At 41.0% G+C, this 23,652-nt stretch overlaps 1 protein-coding gene across 1 annotated transcript in view; it reads right to left on the bottom strand.

Annotated features, from left to right (window-relative positions):
* The window catches only part of BTBD9 (BTB domain containing 9), a 416,797-nt gene that overhangs the window by 70,646 nt on the left and 322,499 nt on the right, over positions 1–23,652 (bottom strand). The window contains exon 9 of the mRNA XM_004267648.3: positions 12,192–12,299. Within this exon, the coding sequence (XP_004267696.1) occupies positions 12,192–12,299 (108 nt within the window). The remainder of the gene's footprint in view (positions 1–12,191; positions 12,300–23,652) is intronic.

The raw sequence follows: 23,652 nt of genomic DNA on the forward strand, positions 1-23,652 counted from the left end.
CCCAGAGTGAGACCTGTTCTGTGGAACAAACTCTAACCCTGCTGGGAGAGGCACACGGAGTGCCTTACCAAGTGGTTTAGAGTTCCACCTCAGAGATTAAGGCCAGTTTTTTTTTTTTTTTTTTTTAATTTTTTAACCTTTTACTCTGAAAATCCAGAGAAACAACTGAGACATATTAACCTTTCAAATTTGGAATTTTAAATCAAATCAATTTCCAAAGTAAAAGGGACACAGCTGGCAAACAGTTTTTAAAGCACTCAGCTCCTCCATAAAGAAAAACTTAACTCTCTCTGTGAGTGTTTAAAAATAAAAGTAATGGACTTTCAGCCAGTAACCAATCTCAAGTGATAAACTGTTACTGGGGGATCTAAGTCATTAACTTGAGGGGCAAGGATAGATGGTGGAGACCAGAGAAAACTAAACTCTGGCAATAACTGAAGCTGTGGAATAAGGCTATAAATGAAGCAAGGATGACAGATCAATAATGGATTAATAACAGGATGCTGGGAAGACACATTTCTAGTCTACAGGGACTACATTATCAGGGCAACAAACAACTTTTATTTTCGCCCACAAACTCTTCCTTGTTCTATGTGACAGCATCTGAGCTGGGATGGACAGAGGTCCTGATTGAGTCCTGTTGATCACAAGAGCTCCAGACAGGAGGACAAAAGAAACCAACATGCATGCATGATTGGAGACAGAGTGGTAGCACTCATCCATTCATTCATTCAAACAATACAAGTGCTAGGTCCTTGCTAGGCGACCATGGCTAAGAGTGAGTGAAACAGACCAAATCCCTGCTCTGATGGTGCTTACATTCTATAGGGGAAGAACAACAGTAATTTAATAACCTTGCTAAGCAAAGTGTCAGTGCAAACTGTAGTATCAGCTGCAAAGGAAAGAAGCTCGGTTCTCTGAGAGGGAATAACAAACAAGGATCGCCACAGGTGGTCAGGGCAGACTTCCTGAGAAAGTGGACTTGAGCTGAGAACAAAAGGATAATAAGGGTTAACCAGACAAAGGGCAGGGGTGTGGGCTCCAGAGAGAGGCCATGGCATGTGCAAAGGCTCTGTGGGAGGACAGAGTATGACATGTGGTGGGATGTGAGAGGAAGCTAGGCTGATGTGAACATGGGGAGCACAGGGAGGGTGATGCAGAATAAGTCTGGAGAGGCAGGAGGGGGGCAGGTTGTGTAGGCCCTCTAGGCCACGTGAAGAATCATGGTCTTTACCCAGAAAACAATGGGAAGCCAGTTAAGGGTTCTAAGCAGATATAGTACAAGAGTTGTGCTTGAAAAATGCCACTCCGGCTACAGTAAGTGAGGTAAACTTGAGGGAGGGTACAGAGAGAAGGTCGAGGGGTCAGTTAGCAGAGCAGAGAGGAGACAGATGATGCTAGCTGGACTAGGTGGTCTTGACTTATCTTTGTCATCTGGACTATAATATTAATATGAAAGCTATTTCCATAAAAAAAAAATCTTTCTGACTACGTACATTTTAAGTGTACTCACACAGCTCACTGAGAAAGTTTTATTGAGGCATGCCTCATTTTTTTTTTTTAAATAATAGACATGGAAAAATTATTATCCTCACAGAATAACATGGCTCCTTGTTTAAGCAAGGAAGAGGGAAAAGAGCTCTCAGCTTTTCTCTCCTGATCACTGGCTATCCAAGAGGACTTCATTTCCTTCCAGAGCCGTCACCTGTCAAATGTTCTGGGTGGGGAGAAGCCTCTCCCCTGGTGGTCCACAGAACTGCCAATAGCTCTAAACTTACAACTCAGTTCACACACTTAGCATCAAAATCTACTTTCCATGTGGCTTCCAACACAGGGGTAAACTTTTCCTTAAAAAGTTTCTGCAATACAAAAGGTAAATCCCTTCTCTAGACATGCAAGGATAAGTGACTGACTCCCTTTTGATGTTTTTTATTCCAAAATATTCATCTACTCCGGCTACTTCATAACCCCATAAACAAAAGTATGATTAACAAGTGTTTCCAAGTCTGGTCTAACAGATAGATGCCTTCCACAAGGCAGGCTCTGATACTTCATCATTAACACAGGGGTCTGCCTAGTACCAGACTTTATCCTCTGTGTTTTATCTGAATTCTGGTGTTTTTTTTTTTTCATTTTTTTTGCCATTCCTCTTACAGATACATGTTTCTCTATCATTCAAGCTCTAAAACTCTTGACAAAATTAACACCAATGTTTGCCCTTTAAAAAAAAAAACACAGGAAAGAACATGACTAGCTTTTTTCATTGCTGTCAAATGCTGTGTAGAGAAATGGAATTAAGTATGAAAAGAGAAAAATAAAATCTCCATTGAACATTTTAAAAGTGACAATTACATAACCAGAGCCCATTAACTGGCTCACGCTTCAAGAAGGAGCAGCAAGGACACCCCTCCAGCTGCTCAGGGAAGGGGATCTGAGGAGGGCAGCCCAGCCATTACCACGGCAGACTCACAAAAAATGGTAGTATTTCAATACAGGACCTATGCAACAGCCAAGATCTGCAATCCCATCCTGGAAACTAAAACTTGACACTAAACAGGAACTTCTTCTCATCAGCAGTCTCAACGGTGAAGTTATTTTCTCCATTAAATCCCACTTTCTTTCTGTTGCATCACATTAGTGACCCCAAGCCCTCTACACACAACCCCAGGTCACATGATTAGCAGTGAACTCCTGGAACTGACCCAAGATTTTCGTTTTGTTAAGTGCCAACCTAAGAAACAAAGCTGGTGGAAAGGAAGATTTTTCAACTTTATCACTAACAATGGCAAAGAAGATGCAGCAAGGTAAATAAACAGTCTAGGTTTAAATGTCCTGTTTTTCAATCTTGCTACACTTTGGCAGAGTCTACTGAGGCTGTGACTCTCCACCTTTAATTTATCCCCTTGTCCTCAACCACTGCAGCACTTAGAGAAAGAAACATGACTTCTCATTCTAAGATTCCTAGCGAATAAATAGAAACAGACCCCAGAACAGAATGTTGCCCCTCCCCAGGACTAAATGACAGAACATTCAGCAAAGGGGACACACTGTTTCTCAGATACGAACACTGTCAGGCTGAAGTACAGGGAGCAGACGAGCTTTTCCAGGTGACATAGAGACTGTCAAAGTGCTTCTCAGGGAAGGCCCAGGGGAGAAACTTTCTAAAGTTAGGATGCTATAGAAATTGCCTGATCCAAGGTAGTGTTCCACGGTCTCAAGTAGGCCAGGCCCCTCTGAGTGGGGAAACCCAAGTGGAAATGGTCTTCTGAAGTCCTGGGGAAAGACGAAAGGAAGAAGTACTCTTGGAGAACTGGGCTCTGAGAGGCCCACGGGGAGAAGCATAAGGAAAATGTGGCTCAGGTGTCCTTTTCAGGGAAGCACTTGTGCTTAGGGTAAGTGACTTCAAGGTTCTGAAAAGCTGCTAGGATATTGCTATGTACAGCACTTATTTAATTTCTTTAATTTATCGCTGACAGTAAATAAACCATGCCACTCTGCCAGCATATGCTACTCAAATAATGTCAAGGACAAATCTCTACATTTATGGCAGCAGCTAGAAAAAAAAAAATCTTTTTCAAATAAAGTTTTCCTTTTGATTTTAAAAGAAGTACACGTAAATTGGTCAAAAATGTAGGAAACTAGAAATAATTTCCCTAATCCCAATATACAAAGTCAACCATTATTAACATTTTGGCATATTTCCTTCTGGCTTTCTTCTTCCATTGTTTTTTTTTCCTACTTGTGATTATTAATTCTATAATTTTGTATCCTGTTTAAAAAATCTTGTATAAGTATTTTCTTAAGTTATTAAAAACTCTGTTTCTTTTGTTTTTTTGGTTTTTCTTGGCCATGCCACGTGGTTTATGGGATTTTAGTTCCCTAACCAGGGATCGAACCCGGGCCCTTGGCAGTGAGAGCTCGGAGTCCTAACCACTGGACTGCCAGTGAATTCCCTAAAAACTCTTCACAACATCATTTTAATGACCACTTAGGCTAGGGAAGAAAATTTACTCAAAAGGAAATCTGGTTAGTATATCTGGCAGGCAGATGGACAGTCTGTGAGAAAATCAGCCTAAAATCTAGAGACACTAGGTAGTTCCAGATTAGAACCACAGAAATCTCAAGTGGAAAAAGAAAATCTTCAGCATTACCCTATTTTTTATATCTAATTTTTTATATTTGCCAAAATGTTTGCCAAGGGGGCACAGTCTTGGACAGATGATGGCCTACATCACTAACACTTTGGCAGACAGAATTATTAGTCAATGGAACCAAGACAAAGTGAAGAAACAGTTAAAAAATGAACATGTAGGAGGTCAATATGTAAGGAGCACATGCTGGCAGGAAATAAGACAGCTGCATAACACAGGAGAAACGCAGCCAGGCACAAGGAAGGAAAGGGGAAGGACGTGGGGTCACTGGGGAGTATCAACAGCCCATGCAGTAGCGCTTCTGGGGCTGCAAGTTCAAGATGGCCAACATTATAGGCACATTTACCTTGCTCCCTTCCTGGAAACCAGTGAGGTGACATCAAAGAAGTACAAAGGAGATACCTTCATAATAGTGTTGCAAACTCAAAAGAAGGCTATTAGCAAATCAAGATTTTGTTGAATTTCTAGAAAATGGTAGGTGGATGAAACATTATTCATAAATCTGAGGGAAACTGGGCAGATTTCCATATAATAGCAAACTGAGCAGGATGGAAGGAAAACGACCCACATCCAGCCATACCAGTGTGAAATTTAAGACCTCCAAGAATGAAGAGAAGATCCTAAAGGCTTCTATAGGGAAAAATAAATTACTACAAAGAATAAGAATCTGATTATATCAGATTTCTCATCAGCAACATTAGATGATAGATGGCAATAAATCCAAGCTTTCAAAATTCTGAAGGAACTGAACTCTATATCCAGTTAAATTACGATTCAGGTATGCAAGTATTCTGAAAATTTGCCTTCCACATACCCTTTCTGAATAAATTACCTATAGATTTACTCTGTGCAATGCTCATAAGGGATCTTCTTAACTAAGACCCAATCAAGTCATATTTGGCTTCAAATTCACCCAGGAGAGAGAAGAGAAAAGACTGTGCCACCAGGGTAGCAGCAGGCATTCCTCCTCAGGGGGAGTCCTTGTAGCAGTCCATACAAATGTACAGGAGTTATTCCTGCTGGCATGCAAGTGACACAGCTCAGGTGAGTGTACAGACTTACTCTGGGCAGGTGTGGGCCTCTCTGGTCTAGAAGCCTTATATTTCAAATTGAAAATAATATCTCTTGTAACAGTTCCATAAACACAGATCCCAGAACTTTCATGAGGGACATGTCTAGTCACAAGTTATCACACTCAGGAAACCCAAAGCTATGACTTCCAAGGAGATATTAAAAGTCCTCCCAGCCAGATGCAACTGACCAATCAAGGGTGATTTTTATCATAAGCAATGTTGCCTAATAACCCAGCTGACATTCCACTTCGATCAGATTTTCAGGGGAAGAGATCTAGAAAGGTAACTGGGCCAAAGGATAATATCTCCTGCAAAGGAAAAAGGGTTTTATTACCCCTTTACCCACATTCTACAAAAAGATCACAGCTGTAGAGTAGGCCTAGGAAGCAGTCTGTTCAAAAATTAACCAATGATGGGATGTAAACTGCTGCAGCCACAGTGGAAAACAGTATGGAGTTTTCTCAAAAAACTAAAGATAGAACTACCATATGACACAGCAATTCCACTCCTGGGTATATATCCGAAAAAAACAAAGCCACTAATTCGAAATGATACATGCACCCCAATGTTCATAGCAGCATTATTTATAATTACCAAGATATGGAAGCAACCTAAGTGTCCATCAACAGAAGAATGGATAAAGAAGCTGTGATACACACACACACACACACACACACACACACACACACACACACACACACACAATGGAGTACTACTCAGCCATAAAAAGGATGAAATCTTGCCATTTGCAACAACATGGATGGACTTGGAGGATATTATGCTAAGTAAGTCAGACAGAGAAAGACAAATACCGTAAGGTATCACTTATATGTGGAATCTAAAAAATACAACAAACTAGTGAAAGAAAAAAAACAGACTCAAAGATACAGAGAAGAGGAACTTCCCTGGTGGCGCAGTGGTTAAGAATCCTCCTGCCAGTACAGGGGACACGGGTTTGATCCCTGGTCTGGGAAGATCCCACAGGCTGTGGAGCAACTAAGCCCATGCGCCACAACTACTGAGCCCACACGCCACAACTACTGAAGCCTGCACACTCTAGGGCTGTGTGCTGCAACTACTGAAGCCCACACACCTAGAGCCCGTGCTCTGCAACAAGAGAAGCCACCTCAGTGAGAAGCCTGCACACTGAAACAGAATAGCCCCCACTCACCACAACTAGAGAAAGCCCGTGTGTAGCAACGAAGACCCAATGCAGCCAAAAAATAAAAAAAAAATTTAAATATAATAATAATAAAAAAAGATACAGAGACCAGTGGGGAGGGGAGGAGGGACCATATAGGGGTAGGGAACTAAGAGGTACAAACTATTATGTATAAGATAAGCTGCAAGGATATACTGTACAACACAGGAAATATAGCCAATATTTTATAACTATAAATAGAGGATAACCTTTAAAAATTGTGAATCACTATATTGTACACCTGTAACTTATGTAATATTGTACATCAACTATACGTCAATTTAAAAAAAGGGGAAAAAAATTAACCAGCGAACGTAAGTTCTTCAGAACTTCTATAACAGGAAAAAGAGGCAATTAGGAACTCCAGGAAAACAAAAAGCTGGCTAATATGAAGCTAGTTATTTATCATTTGTGGAATACTTCTGAGCACTTGTAAGAAAATCGAATCTGTGATCTGAACACAGTACAATTCTTCCAAGAGGGGCACAAGTTCAATGACGTTGAACAGCATTTCCCTCACTACAGAGCCAATGAATTACTAGATCTGTAGGGAGCAATGTTTATATAATCATAATATTATAATGAGTTCTCAGTGGTTTTCCCTTTTCAGGATCAGTTTATAGCCAACACATGGAAGATTTAAATAAATCAAACAAACAGAAAATAATATCAAAAATCTTCACAATGTCAATGAGGTGGGACAGCTAACAGATGAGGAGAGACAGAGGGAAATGTAGGGGTGGTAATTTCTTCACTAACATAGTAGGGAGTCAAGATACACTATCCGCAATTGATGGATCAAAAAATAGAGGTTTAAGTACATTGTTTAATTTTAACAGGTAAGTAATAGTAGAACTAAAAAGAAAAACATAACTAACAAAAAATGAGGAGTGGTTAAGTGAGCTAAATTCCTCATTTATTTTTATACCAAGGAGTTAGTGAAGTTGATAAATAGAGATATAAAAATATTATTTATAATTGAGAAGTTATAAAAACTAAAAAAAGTCAAAAGTAGTTACTTCTGAGGAATGAAACAGAAGATGGGAGGGTAAAAATTTACTTTTCACTTATATCTTCTTGGACTGTTGAAAGTAACTTTCCATGGGCATGTTTTACATTTATAATAAAAAAAGAAAAACTGATGTTAGTATTTTACTGTACTGATACAGATTTAGGGTTCAGCAATTTAGAAGACAGTAGAGAAAAGGAATCAACGATTAAAAAGTGAAATAAGGGACTTCCCTGGTGGTGCAGTGGTTAAGAATCCACCTGCTAATGTAGGGGGCACGGGCTCAAGCCCTGGTCCAGGAAGATCCCACATGCTGCGGAGCAACTAAGCCCGTGCGCCACAACTACTGAGCCTGCGCTCTAGAGCCTGCAAGCCACAACTACTGAGCCCACATGCCGCAGTTACTGAAGCCTGCATGCCTAGAGCCCGTGTTCCGCAACAAGAGAAGCCACCACAATGAGAAGCCCGTGCACTGCAATGAAGAGTAGCCCCCGCTCGCCACAACTACAGAAAGCCTGCGCACAGCAACAAAGACCCAACGCAGCCAAAAATAAATAATTTATTTTCTAAAGAAAGTAAAATAAGGTTAAAAGGTATAGGAATAGATTATGTGAAAAAAGAGAACAAAAAGTAATTTTATACAATCAGCTGATACATTTGTGAAAACATACATAAATCTTGAGGGCATGATGCTAAGTGAAGTAACTCAGACACAGAAAGACAAATATTGTATGATCTCACTTATCTGTGAAATCTAAACAAACAAACTCATAGAAACAGAAAAGACTGATGGCTGCCAGGCACTGGGCGGGGCGGGGTGAGGGAAATGGGAGAAGGTGGTTAAAAGGTACAAACTTCCTATTGTAAGATAAATATGTTCTGGGGATATAATGTACAGCACGGTGACTATAGTTAACAGTACATTGTATATTTCAAAGTTACTAAGAGAGTAGATCTTAAAAGTTCTCCCCATAAGAAATAAAATTATAACTAGGTGAGGTGATGGATGGTAAACTTGCTGTGGTGATCATTTTGCAATATATACATATACCAAATCACTGTGTTGCACAGTCTAACCTTATACGTTATATATCAATTACATCTCAATAAGCTGGGAAAAACCCCTAATCAGTCAATATAAAAACAGGATTATGTATGACAGAAAATGAGCCTTTATCCTGAAAGCTTCAACTGTAGCAGGCCAAAAAAGGAAACTATCCTAACCCAGGAGCAGGAATTTATAGGAAGACATTGGAGAATTTCACTCCCTAGGTCTTTTTCAGAGGACAGCAAAAATCTGTCCTCTGATTTCTTGACTAGGTAGAATGCTATCAAGAGGCAGGGCTATTGATTTCTAATGGTCCTATAGAATTTCATTTATAACATGACTTGCATACTTTACTTCACTAAAAAGCAGGCTACAGGGCTTCCCTGGTAGCGCAGTGGTTGAGAGTCCGCCTGCCGATGCAGGGGACACGGGTTTGTGCCCCAGTCCGGGAAGATCCCACATGCCATGGAGCAGCTGGGCCCGTGAGCCATGTCCACTGGGCCTGCGCGTCCGGAGCCTGTGCTCCACAACGGGAGAGGCCACAACAGTGAGAGGCCCGCGTAACGCAAAAAAAAAAAAACACACACACACAGAAAAAACAGGCTACAATACTTGAAGCTAATAGGATCCTCTCTTGAGGACTGCTCTGGAGGACATTAGTTCAAAAGGAAGGGCTTTCTTCTTTTATCATCTACATATCTTCCATAAGATGTTACAGGAAAGCCCGAATGAACTTGTTGGCCAATCAATACAACTTCTAAGAACTAACTCAAAAATGGGAGGCACAATAGATTCAGGTTATGTCTATAAACATTAAATCATAACCTTTGGCTCCATTGATTCCTAGAGGATTAATAGGCACTCGCCTTCTTGCTACTACTCTTGTTCTTCTAATATATTATTTATTAATTTGTAAAACACTTACTGCTATAGTATCTAAGTGCTAACATACAAGGTTAAAAACACTTATATTATTGAAACCCACCAACTAATGGAAACAAAAAATTAAAAAGAGAAAAAAAAAGATGCTGATGACTTAATGCAAGGCTACTGGGAGAGGGTCTAATGAGTGAATGGGTTTTTGAATCAAGAAAAATCCATTTAAATAAATATAAAATCATTATATGTACTTTGTCAGTAGTTAGTCAACCAGTTCTTGTTGAAAACCCAGTTGTATAACACCTTCAACAGGAGGACATAAAAGAGATGAGGAATCCAATTTATAACTCATAAAATGACAGAAGAGATGGGTGATGGTAATCAGTGAGATGTGTAAAAGATGAGGCAGAGAGGGTCTGGTTTGTGAGCTGTATGCCCAATAAGCAATGACTCTGGAAAGATAAATGGGTGGTTGTTCATGGGCCTTGAAGGCCTTCCTAGTGTATAAAAAGGGTTCTGGGAGCTTGGAAATAAGAGAATCACTTCATTTCCCAGTTTTCATCATCCACCTTGGTTTAGCAATGCTTTGGGTTCTAGGAGGGTATGTGGTACCAGAGAAAGAGCCCTTCATTCTCTCTTTTATAAAATGAGGACAATATCCCACACAAGGTGTTTTGTATTCAGGACAGAATAAGATAAAATACATGCAGGTAAAGGAATACTAGTTACTAAATAATTGTTAGTTTTCTTCTGGTATGGTAGAGATGGCTACAAGATCTGCGATCCACTGAGAAGTGGCTGCCCAGCCGGGAGCTGACTATGTTTCCTAGTCCTACTAGCATCTAGTGTGGCAACTGACTAGTTCTCCCCAGTGGAATGCAAGTGGAAGTGATGTTTACTATACCCAGGCCAAGGCTGTTCAGATCCAGGTTTACCTTCTCTCTGCTCTTTCCCCATCTATCAGTTAGATGCAAATGATGCTGATGAGGCCCTAGATGATGGCAGAACCACAAGAAGAAAGACACCTGGGTTCCTCAATCATCTGTGAAGAGCCACTTGACAACCAGGAATACTTATGATTGAGAAGTACACTACTGTGTTAAGCCACTGACATACTGAAGCCACTATTTGTTACAGCAGCATATGTTACCCTAACCAATACAAACATGCTATAAAATTACTATAATAATAATGGTGAGGATGTCAGACATTGCATCAAACAAGCCATCATTAATGCTATTATGAAATCTTGAAAGGATGTTCAACATCATTAGCCATCAGGAAAATGCAAATCAAAACCACTATGAGATGCTACTTCACTCCCACTAGGATGGCTATGAACAAAAAGATAGACAATAACAAGTACTGGCAAGAATGTGGATAAATTGAAACCTTGTTACACTGCTGGTAGGAATGCAAAATGGTACAGCTGTTGTGGACAAGTTTGGCAGTTCCTCAAAAACTTAAACATAGAGTTACTATAAGACCCAACAATTCCACTCATAGGTATATATACAAGAGAACTGAAAACATATGTTCCCACAAAAACTTGTACAGGAACGTTCATAGCAGCAATACTCATAATAGCCAAAAAGTAGAAACAATTCAAATGTTCATCCGCTGATAAATGGATAAACAAAATGTGCTATATATATTCCTATATTATGGAATACTACTCAGTCATAAAAAGGAAATGAAGTACTGATACATGCTATAACATGAATGAACCCTGAAAACATTATACTAAGTGAAAGGAGGCTGGAGCAAAAGATCATATACTATATGATTCCATTTATATAAAATGTCCAGAATACTTAAATCCATAGTGACAGAAAGCAGATTACTGGGTGCTGGAGCTGTGGGCTCTGGAGGGAAGTGGGGAGACTGCTAATGGGCAGGAGGGTTCTTTTTGGGGTGGTGAAAATGTTCTGGAACAGTAGCTAGTCATGACGATGGCACAACTCTGAACATACTAAAACCCACTAAATTGTACAGTTTAAAAGGGTGAATTCTATGGTATGGGAATCATATCTCAATTAAAATAAAAAAAAAGAAATCTCAGCTATTTGCTTTATCTTGCCTCCCACAGCATCTGGCTCTACACAAAAAGGCACTGAGCTCTTTTCAGGCAATGACTGGGAAAAGGTATGAGGGAAGCTTCTAGGATGCTGCAGATGTGCTAATTTCAATCTGAGTGGTGGTTATATTCATTCTTAGCATGATTCTAAGCTGGTCAGAACTCAGAATCCTTCTGCCTGGCTTCACCCATAACCAGGTAAGGTCAAACAGAGCCCCAATGCCATATGCATGAAACGTTTCTGTTTCCCACAGGAGACCTAAGATACAAACTTTCCTTAGTTTAGGTAACAGTGTAACTAACATGGAGATGAAATAAATATTTAAAGGTAACCCTGAGAATGATATGAGGGTGGGGAATAGATGAGAGTCTCAGAATACTACTAAAGTGTGTATTGCATCAGCAAAAATCACTAAGGAAGAAAAAAGTCCCGAAGGGGTAGTATGGGATGTGGGGCAAGGACCTGAGAGAGGATTGCATGTGAAAAGTGTCTTTGTTTTCCCTGCCTAGATACATGCCATTTTTAAAAATTAAGTTAAAACCACAAAATAAGAAACGCTTCTTTGGTCATATAAAGTAAATTCTCATCCAAGTACTTAATAGTCAAAACTGAAGTAAAGGATCATTAGAATGTTTTAACCTCCAAAGAAGAATATAATTTGGTGACCCCATGAATCTTCATTGGAACCTTCTGAATCCAGTGGAAAGATTGTCTTTTTAAAGTGGCATAAATTCCTGAAGGATGTAACTTACTTGCAGGTGACTTTAGTTCTGTCGGCTACCATGGTCCACTGCTGCTGGTTGGTGGAAACCTCGACGTAGTAGCTATAGCTCCGATCGTCACAGTCCCACAGTAATAACCTGAACAGGAGGAAAACATAAGAATGCTGTGAATGCTCCACCTGGCTCTTTCCTTAGGCTGTGTGCGTGAGGGGATCTATGTCTACTCTAGCCTTCCAACCTGTCTTCTTTGCCCACACACTTCCAGGACTAAAGAAAGAAAGTGAATCCCCAACGAAAGCATGCTGGGAGAAGATGGAGTCAGCCTGCAGTGAGAGGCTTGTTTCTTTAAAAATTTATTTCACAAGTCACCCAACCCCAGGCGGCCTCTGTCCCCCAAGTGGCAAAGATCTTCTGATTGGCTTATCAGGGAGATGTCACCAAATCCTCCTTCCTGATTCTTCCAGCTCTCATCTCTTGGGCTGGGCTGAACAAAGGTAACACCCTTGAGACCACTGTTCATGGGGAAATCTGTGCTTTCTAATTGGTATTCTAAGTGGTAGTTACTAGTATGCCCCAATGACCTTAAACATGTTTCAGGTTCCTTCTCATTCTGACCAAACTTTCTGCATAGCTCTCGTAAGACTGCCTGACTGGGAGATACAGGCAAACATATATTCGTCAGTAAAACTTCTTATTTCTTAGAAATTGATTATATTGGTCCTGTTCTTCTTATCCCCCTTTTCAGCTCAGATAAGAACCAAAGTATTGACTACGTGATTTTATTTACTTGAAGCTCAAAAGAGACAAGATTTATCTATGGTGACAGGAATCAGAATGGTAGTTACCTCTGGGGGAGGGAATGATTGGGAAAGGGTGAGGGAACCGTCTAGGATGCTGGAAATGGGCTAATTTTGATCTAGTGGAAGTTACATGGGTATATACATGTGTAAATATTCATCAAGCTATTCACAAAAGGTTTGTGCACTGTATGTGTGTCATTCTTGAATTTTAAAAATAGAATAAAAAAAGAATCTAAATATTATAATATGGGAGCAGACCACAGTCCAGCCTTTTGCTTCTGACAGTGCCACTGTGGTGAGAGATCATTGTTTTCTATAATTTCAGCCTCAAAAGTCCTTCCCATACAAGATATCTATCTTATTGCTTTACAGTTGGGCATGCACATTTGTTTCCTCCACCAGCTAGAACAGAGTGAGCTCCCTGAAGACAGTGTCTATGTCTTATTGGTTTTTCCACACGCAGGACTTGGCACAGACTCTCACACAGAGCCTACACTCAATGAATATTTGCTGAGCGAATATCAGTAGATCATTTGTAACAATAACAACAATGATCATTATTATTATAATGGCCAACGTTTCTGTAATGCTTACCATGTACCAGGCCCTATGCTAAATGCTCTACGTAACTTATTAAATCTTTCCAAAAGTCCTCTTAGCAAGCATTATTATTCTCATCAAATTATATATGGTGAAAGTGAGGCTTAAAGCTGTTAAGTAGTTTATCTAAACTCAGTGAGGGTTCCAACCTGGTGTCCTGACCAAAGCCCCTTTCTGTACTCTGCTGTCAAATGTTTCCTTTACTCCCAGGTTATGTATCTGGGTCATAGTTTACAACCTATAACCCATCACTCTACAAAAGTAGTTTGTATTATTTCTCCTTAATCCTGCAATTACAATCAATGACAGTCCTTTGCACAAGTTCAGTTTAGTGTCACCTCTAAAGCTATTACTAAGGATTAGAAATGCCACTGTGTTCTGCTTTCCCCTTAGTTCCTGATTTTCAATTGTAATTTTGTTTGCTATCAATGATAGTACACACTACTTAATAGGTTAGAATTTATCTTTTAAGTAGAGAAAACTGTTAAAAGGTTTTGGAAAGCATAAACAGATGTGTAATACTGTACATGCTACTGATTCTCTTGAACTCACCTAAGTATTTAATCTCTCAAAGTACTCTGAATCAATCAGACAGGAATCCACCCTATTGTTTTTAGTGTCCAATAATTCTACTTTTAGATTATACCAGTGTGCGTGATAAGAAAGTGAATCATTTCCCTCATTAGTCATTTCCTGAAATATTACTCTAGTCTCTCGGCACTTTTATGCAGTTAGCTTATATTAATTTATACTTAGTAACTTTTAAAAATGTAATTTTTGCTTCTATGTTTGGCTCTCAGAATGAATATAAACCTTTTAGAAAGATCGTTGATCTCTCTGTTTTTAAAAAATTCTACTCCAAACATGTGGGCTCTGTTTATAGCATATGTTCCATATATGTTCTGGGCTGAAATCATTCATAACTCTGCCAGAGTAGATTAAAACCAGGAAAAAAAACTTCAAAATAATTAACCATTCTCTTTATTGAACAGCCCTGGTAACAGGCTTTTTGGGAGGTGACGTTGAAGCTGTTTCCCAATGGAATTTTGGATTATTTATGGAGAGCCAGGTTTATCATAATCCATATCATTCTGGATAATCATGAGTTAGTGCTTCTACCAGTGTATCCAAATGAAAATAATCAGTCCCTTTTGGGATAAAATCTAACCAGATCTTCAAATATTTCATGGAAAAATATTTTTCATGGAAAAATACTTTTCATGGAAAAATGTTTCATGGAAAAAGTTACAGTAACTTATTCTATAAAGTCCTCCAATTTCTTTCAAGGTAAAATGAAGATCACTTGTAATTCCAGTAATTTTGTAAACACATACACATGGTGCAAATTGCTTCTTTGCTTAATGACCTATTATGAATATCTTTTTTTTGCATCATCAAATATTCTTCCTCATCATATGTACTGGTTTCATAGAATTTCACTGTGTGGATGTCCCATAATTTACTTAGTCTCTTACTGTTGGACATTTACATAGTTGATAATATTGCACTGTTATGAAACCTCTGTTATGAGCATTCTTAAGCTAAATCTATGGTTATTGCCTTTGAAAGTCGCTAGAAGCGGAACTCCTGGAGCAGGGCTTATGAGGCCTTGATATGTACTATAGAACAGCTGCACACCTGTCCCCTCACCTGCAACGACAGTCTGCACCAATTTATACTCACATTACCAGCAGTGTATAAAAACGCCTGTTCTGTGCATCATCACCAATATTGTATATTACCTTTAAAAATGCTGCCAATTTGATAGATGAAATATCTCTCATTATTTTAATTTGTCGTTTACTTATCATTGAACTTGAACGTTTTACCCATTTTCTACTTATATTTATCCTTTTGTTAATGACTTACAAGATGCCCTTTGTATTTAAAGGATATTAATCCACTGCCTATCACAGTTTGCATGCTGAAGATACTAATTTTTATTAGCCTACTCTATCAATCTTTACCTCAATAATTTCTCCTGGCCTAAATTCTTTTTTCTGAACAGCAGCCAAGTGCACATACCAGTTGAGACATCTCCTCTTTATTCCTCTATTAAGAGTCCTTGGGGGCTGGAAATGCAGGGTCACGGTGACTCCTGAGTGGAAAAGGGACACTGATGGATCTCAGGTTGTCAAGCAAGGGCTCAGACTCACCTACACATAGGAGTTTTTAAGAGAGATTCTTTTCTTTAAATTGAATGAAAGATTCTTCAAATTCTATAGTGCTCTACAATTTTCAAAAATTTCACACACATGATTTCATATAATCCCATAATAGCCATTTTTAAATCCTCTACCCCTATATTGCCCCTCACCCTCCCCTTCCCCCCCCACTGGTAGCCACTAGTTTGTTCTCTATATGAAAGGGGTTCTAATTTATGTGCTAGGGTGCATATTTGCTTGGAATGTAGGCTTAGCCGGGAATGAAAACCCCTCTGTTGATTCAACTGAAAAAAAAGCAAGCACAGCTTAAGGACACTAAAGGAAAAATTGGCTCAATCTCTTTTTTGCCCATGGAGAGAAATTTTGTTCTAATAAGGCACAACTGTAAAGCCCACCAATTCCCTTCACTTCTTTCCCTGCCAGCAAAGTCTGTTCCCCTATCTTTGCACCTGCAACAACACAGCAATATTTCCGATTTGTAATCTGCCAGAAAAGGTCTGCCCGGTGAGCTGGCCCAGGACAGACACACTCCCTCTGACGTTAATTGAGAGTAGCTCCTTAAACATACCCGACATCCCCCCACCCACACATCAGAAGCCATTTTCAAAGGGGCTGAATAAAGGAAGCTGCAAGCCAAGATCTATTGATGCAGCTCAAATCTGTGTTTAGCTGTGGCCACAAACCCCTCCACCTAATGAGCACTGCATGAAATGCCTGGTGATATGAAATACCGTCTCCTCCATCTTCCTTATTCTCATTGTGGAATTTCCCTGAAAAGCAGTGAAGAGCTGGGCTTTTTTAAATTGATTAGCAGATGTGATTTTGCTTACATCTTCCATAAGTGCTCTGGCTGGCTGCATACCATTGATTACTGGGGTTCAGTTTACAGCAACTAATTGCTCTCCTTGCTGGTGTTTTGATACAAAATTCAATAGCGAATATGTTTTCAAAACTCTTGTCTTTGTGACTTGAGTCAGAAGTGACTTGAGGCAAACCCAGTGGACTGAGTTTTCCCTTTTTTAAAATAATTGCTCTCTCATCAGTCTGTGAAGAAAGTTTCCAAATTATAGCATTCTAATTGGAAAGTCTGCATTATGCATGCGATGACAAACTATGTTGTGCTGAATGGCATTTTTTTCATACTTTTCTTAAGGGATTAATTCTGTGCCAGATTGTGAACAATGGCTGAGGTTTAACACTTGAGATCAACAGCTTCTCCATTGAATTGGTGTCTTTTAGATCAGCAGCAAGTGTCTGTTTTGCCTGCTTCTAACTGTCCATTGTTCGTGGGAGACTCCACTGGAAGGCCAGGGGTCAAGGCTGCTGCTCTTGCTGAGTTTTCCCATTTGGGTGAAAACAGACAACTAAGGGAAGATCAACTGCCAAGATATTAGTCATAAAATAATAACTTATCATAAAATCCATTTCCAATCTCTCAAAGTCAAAGCTACTTCTGACCTCAAAAATTTGCACAGACTATTCTTTGTTAAAAATCTTCAGAAATTAAGTTCTTCAGAAATAATTGTCTTCCATTCAACAATTCAACAAATATTTATTGAGCACTGACTAAGTGACATTAGGCAAGTCGCTCTTCTAGTTCCAACATTTTGTAATTTTCTGCAACAGCCTATGCAGTACAGGGGTTTGGGGTTTTTTGGGGTATATCTGTCCTTTACATAGTAACTCCTCTTTATTTCTCTCTCTCTCTATCTACTTATTGGCCGTGCTGTGCAGCATGCATGGGATCTTAGTTCCTGAACCTGTGCCCCCTGCAGTGGAAGCACAGAGTCTTAACCACTGGACCGCCAGGGAAGTCCCAGTAACTCCTCTCTTTGAGAACTATTTCTGGCCCAAACTTGAGGTTATATGTAGGGGGTTCCTGAGCTCTGTAGACCCAGTTGCATTACAGGAAGACATATGACCCCTGGTGGGCCAATCAGATTTCATATCAAAAATTTAGAATTATGTAAGATTTTAGCATAATTGGCTCTGTTCACTTAAAATGATGATAAAAATGTAGACATTCTGGAGTGACCCTCTTTCATCAGAAGCTCAAAGAAGTAAAGAAAGTCATCTGCGGTGAGAAGCAAGAAGACAGATGGTATGGCCCAGGGAGGGCTGTCTGGGTCCCTCGCAGGATTCCAACATCTGATTTTAGTCCCTATGGGAGCCACCAGAGTTCCTGCCCTAGTGTTCCATGAGAAATTTCCCAATCACTTTAATAAACTCACCATTTAGGACTTAAGCCATCTTTACTTGGTTTCTGCAGCTTGGAAACAAAAGGGCCTAAGATAAGTTCCTAGCAGAGTGCACGAAAAGAGCAGACATTCCGATGATGAGGATGACAATGATGACGGGATGGCTACGAGACCAGAGAGACTATGCAGTGAAGAACAGGGGTGGTGAGGAGGCTCACTCTGGACAGCAACCTTTTCATTCAAACATGAAGGAAATCCCTTGTGGAAGCCAAGAGTGCGAGGACTGCAGTGTGGGGTGAAAAGGCAAAACAGGTGTTGGAATAGGCTCTGTGAGGCTGGCCGAGCTGCAGGGAGGGGCTTTCGAAGATGGAGCAATCAGCGTGGGTTGTGACTCTCTTCCGCAGTGGCACCGAGGGAACAGGAGGGAAGAAAGCAGGATCGACAGTGACAAGGAAGAGACAGTGCAGGATCGGGGAAGTGAAGGGTAGTTAAGAGTATTTACCACTTCAGGCTGCTGAGGAGTTAAGTGGGGTCAGAGGGGGCTGACTACCTTTCAGAATAGAGAGGGACGGGAGGTCATGACGCAAAAGAACGGATGTGATGGACATGAAGGTGAGGGAGAAAGGTATGAAGTTCTGGTCACAAGGGAAAATTTCAGTGCTTTCACCTCATTCAGAAGAGTACAGTTCTCACTCTTCTGAATGAGGAGCAGAAAGACAAACATCATGTTAGAGGCTCTGTTTTAATCTCTGCTATTGTGAGGCAGGAGGGAGCCTGTAACAGCTGCCAGAAGTCAGTACAGTTTCAGAGGAACAACTTTACTGGTGAGAAACTGGGATTTTCCCAAAGATGAGAGGGATCCTATTGTCAGCTGTCACAGGGTTCAATTATGTAGCTTCCTCCTCAGGTGGGGAGCAAGGTCAAGCTTGCTGGAGGCCACAGGCCCAAAGTGAGATTCTCAGCGGGAGACTGGAACTGAGAGCCAGCGCTTTAACAACGCGTGTGCAGCGGACCAGGTAGCTGCCCTGCAGATTCCGGACACGGGAACCCCTGAGGAGCAGCCACCACGGGGGCCCTGCCTCTAAGTGGGCCACAACCTCTCAGGGCAAAGGGGACACCAGGAGAAGAAGAAAACACAGACTGCTCGACAGATGGAAGGGGAACTTGGGAAATACGTTAGTCAGAGTCCACGTACTGTCTGACGTTGTTTAATCTCTCATATATCTTAGAGAGTGACTTCTCTAAGAGAGGAAGAAATAATGACACTGGCTAAATAATCTTCTTTTGCAGCCGGCAAGGGAAAAGGTAAGCGCAAGCTCTCGGCTGTCTGGCATATGCAGCTTCTGTGTTTAGTCACTGAAGCCCCAGGATGAGGAAAGGTGAGGTTATGTGTACACGCGGGCTCCACCGCATAGGCTAGTTCACTGAGAAAGGGGGGGATAAAAGGAGGGGCCTTCCTCCCATCAAATCTTATGTTCTGTACAGTATAATTCAGGTGAGTTATCTGAAAGTGGAGAAATGCCAGTGGAGAATATACCTGCAGGATACGGCTACATGGAAAGCTGGATGGGACACAACTTTGAGACAATACAAAACTACCAACTTTTAACAGCTAATTGAGACCATCATTTCACTCCTTGAAGGGACTAAGTTTTTAATTTCAAGTTTTAGGTGATGACATAAAAGGTAACAGCATACTACCAAACAACATGGCTGCAGCTGCAATATTCAGAAAACACTGAGTGTGGAAAGAATGGTGAAGAGCTAATCATAATCTCACCTCACATTCACACAGACCTCAACGGTTTCAAAATGTTTTTGCATACATTATCGCATTTGGAAAAAAAACAATTTATAATCAGCACATTTCCTGCTTTCAATGCAAATCTATTTTTCTAAGTTACTTGGTTAATTCTTTTACATGAGCTAAACATTGAATAATCTGTAAAAAAGATTGCTTGGGCAATCACTTGGCAAACCCTTTATTAATAAGAAAGTTTTGGCCTAGGCTTAGATTTCATCCTACACAGTCCAATTTGATGAAAATTCTTTCATTTTATGTTTTCAGTGTGGATATATGAGAAAATTTTGTCCAGGCCAAACAGCCCTTGAGAAGAAAAGCAGTTTTCTTTTATTTTCCAAGGTGACTCTTTTCAATACAGCCCCTTCCTTAAGCGGGATGTTGGCATCAAAAATACTGGGAACCATTTCAAACGGTCTCGTTATATTTTAAAAGACCGTTACAGACCTCTTCGGCAGTGGCAGACCTCTTCGGCAGTGGCACGCTAAGTAGGTATGCGGCCTTTACAGATCTCTCCCTGCGTTTAAATTTGGCGTCATCAGTTCCCCTCTCCGCAGCAAGGCTAGCTTCCTTGATCTCAGCAGCTTCCTCATCATGACGTGTATACAGTCAGTGAGCTTGGCCCGATTTGGCTCAACAGTAGGATCGGAAAAGGATGTGTAAGAGGTAGAAATGGAGAGGTCCTGCCCAGACCACAGGGCTTAGCTCCTTAGGGATCAAGTCCAGCTCCATTTCAGCTTCATTTTCTATTAGGGGCTGTTGTGATTTTAAAAGGTCAGAATGAGTTTCTTCCGTTAACAGCTGAAGGCAGTATGCATTTATGTGAGCTTTCCTTTCCCCTGTCCACAATTCTATGATATTATTAGGAGAGTGAGAAGAAGGGACAGGCATGTTAAATAGCTCCAAACTCATCCATCTATCAGTTGAGTGGTAGGGGTTTTCCTTCTTGGATCTTTACTTACACCTCTGACCCTTGTAGAACAAGTGGCCCCAGTGTGGCAGGGGAGCAAAGTCACCTGGTTCCAGGTTCCCTGCATAACACCACCCAATCCCCACCCCACACCCCCTTCAGCTTGCAGGACCAAGTTCAGTCAGGACCATGCATGGCTCGGCGTCCCCAGCACAGTGCCTTACAGATCATAAGCTCTACTGGGTTGAACTGAAGGAGACGTGGGGACAGGACAGGAGACGATGATGGAAAGGAGACGGAACTACAGGTAAATCACCCTTCTCACATTATGAGCTAGCAGCACAGCATCTTTTTTTTTAATTTTTAAAAAAATTTTATTTATTTATTTTTTGCAGTACGTGGGCCTCTCACCGTTGTGGCCTCTCCCGCCGCGGAGCACAGGCTCCGGACGCGCAGGCTCAGCAGCCATGGCTCACGGGCCCAGCCGCTCCGCGGCATGCAGGATCCTCCCAGACCGGGGCACAAACCCGTGTCCCCTGCATCGGCAGGCGGACTCTCAACCACTGTGCCACCAGGGAAGCCCCAGCACAGCATCTTTTAAGGCTCTATAGTCTGAGTTACATTTCAATCCGAACACACCCCCAGCCAGTCCTCTACCTCCATGCCCTTCTGGAGAGTCTCAGTGAAGAGATAATTTATGAAATGTACCAACTCTGACTACTATTTCATTTTTTTTTTTTTTTCTTTTGCGTTACGCGGGCCTCTCACTGTTGTGGCCTCTCCCATTGCAGAGCACAGGCTCCGGACGCGCAGGCTCAGCGGCCATGGCTCACGGGCCCAGCCGCTCCGCGACATGTAGGATCTTCCCAGACTGGGGCACGAACCCGCGTCCCCTGCATCGGCAGGCAGACTCTCAACCACTGCACCACCAGGGAAGCCCCTACTACTTCATTTCTTGAGCTCCTTCTCCTGCCCCTCCTCTGACCACTTGCAAATATGTGCCCACATGCACACAGCCTATGAAGCACCAAGAAGCAGAGCCAAAGCGGAATTTAATAAGCTCCACAGTTCCTTTTCAGTCCCTTGGTTCAGGTTTTCATAGGAATCTGTATCTGTGGGAGAACTCACACTTTAGCTACAGGCAGATCTCTGTATTCTCTCAACCTGGTGATAAAGGGAGAGAATGGAAGGGCAAAGCAAGGTGGGAAGGCTAGACTCCGAATACTATAGGCAAGAGAACATTCCAGCAGGGATGAACTACAAGGCAAAACTCTTCCTATTCGGTCATGTAATCTCTTTATTTTTGTTCTCACCAAATCTCTTCTCTGGTCTCCCTGAACACTGCCAGTACTATCTTCCCACAACTCTCTCTTTCTTACCAGCCTGACCTTTTCACCTTTTCACCCAAATCAGATCTGGGTTTCAACCTTTGCTCCAGCTTCGAATCATCTTCTTTTCCCCACAGGGCACCCTCTACAAAGTTCTGAGCTCTTTCTGAAAATGATTTTAAAACACTTGCCTATCCAATCTAAACCCCCGTGCTCCTTCCGCAGTACCGCGTGTGCTGGCCCTGGCTCATTCCTCCTTCAGGTCCCCTCCCCACTAAGTGGCTGCTTTCCTCCTGTTGCATTCCCAAGTCTCGTATTTATCCCGTTAGGTCCTGCAAGAAATGCTTTCCTGAGCTCTCCCTCATATTTACCTGGCCTAAATTTCTTCCCTTTAAATCCCTTCTCTAATGAACTTCCCTCACAAAATTCTTCTGTGAAGGCTTTCACATGAAAACGACTACACTCTAAAACAGAAAAATAAAACTATAATAAGTTGCAAGTGCTATAAAATTTAAACACTTAGAATAAGTAGATTATTCTATTTGAAGTTTGAGGTATCTGACAAATCATAATCCTCCATGTGGTACATGATATACCATTAAAATAAAGACATTAATGAGAATAATATTATAATAATAGCATCTTCTTCACAAATATGTAAAAGTGAGAATCCTAACAATGGTAAGTACTTATAAACAAAAGATAATCAATTTAATAAATAACCGTGTGATAAATCTTTTGAAGAATGGCAAAAAGCAAGAAAAAAAGTGAGATTTTATGTAATTTTTTTATAACGGCTAGAGGGAAAAACAGCTAATTATGTTTTTCAATGGAATTCCTTTGATCACCGGCCACTCAGAACAGTTTTCTTGATCCAGGTCTTCAAAGCTGGGATCATAAGTTTTAATTCAAATGTTTTCAACTGAACATTAATAACTCTAACTCTTCTAACTGCTACACAGCCGTAATTAAATCAAACTGGTGTGGGTTACAGGACCAAAGCCTAAACGGGCAGTTGCCTTTTTTTTTCTGGAATCACCTATGCTATTTCCCCAGAGTGGGAGGCCCAGGCAAAGGCTGTGAATGGGATGGGGTCGTGGGTTCTCTCACTTCTGCAGAAGATGTGAGGGTGCAGTTTCTGTCTCATAAATACTCACCAGAATTGCAGAATAGCTTCTCCCCCCTGCCTCCCACGTTTGTTTGGTTGAAGGATCGTCAGACAAGAGAAAAACACTCCCTCTTTGGAATGTATTCTGCATGAGCTGCCTTTTTAGAAATAACCCTCCCAGGTGCTGACATGAATATTCACAAGAGTATGCCGGGCACAGGGGCCAGTCTCCATGCCATGTACACTAATCCTTCAAAATGTATTCCAGGCAAGCTACCAGGGTGAACTCCTATACAGGAACTGGGCTTTCAGGTGATGGATATTGGATGGCTGAAAGGAGAAAATCTGAGTGAAGGAGGCAGAGATGAATAAATCACTCATATCCGTCTAAGGCCCTGCTGCAGCTAGACTTGCCACTTTGACTCAAGCACAGCATGAGGCTTCATTAGAAGACTGTACTCTGTGAATTAAACTGTTTCTTTTGTTCATCTGGCTTATCCTTCCTCATCAAGAAAAACAAACATTTATCTCCCCTGTGCCCCACAGCCCTATCTGTTGGACCCCTTTTTACTTTCTTCTTG

Source organism: Orcinus orca, chromosome 10 (genome assembly GCF_937001465.1).
Source record: "Orcinus orca chromosome 10, mOrcOrc1.1, whole genome shotgun sequence".
NCBI classification, from domain to species: domain Eukaryota; kingdom Metazoa; phylum Chordata; class Mammalia; order Artiodactyla; family Delphinidae; genus Orcinus; species Orcinus orca.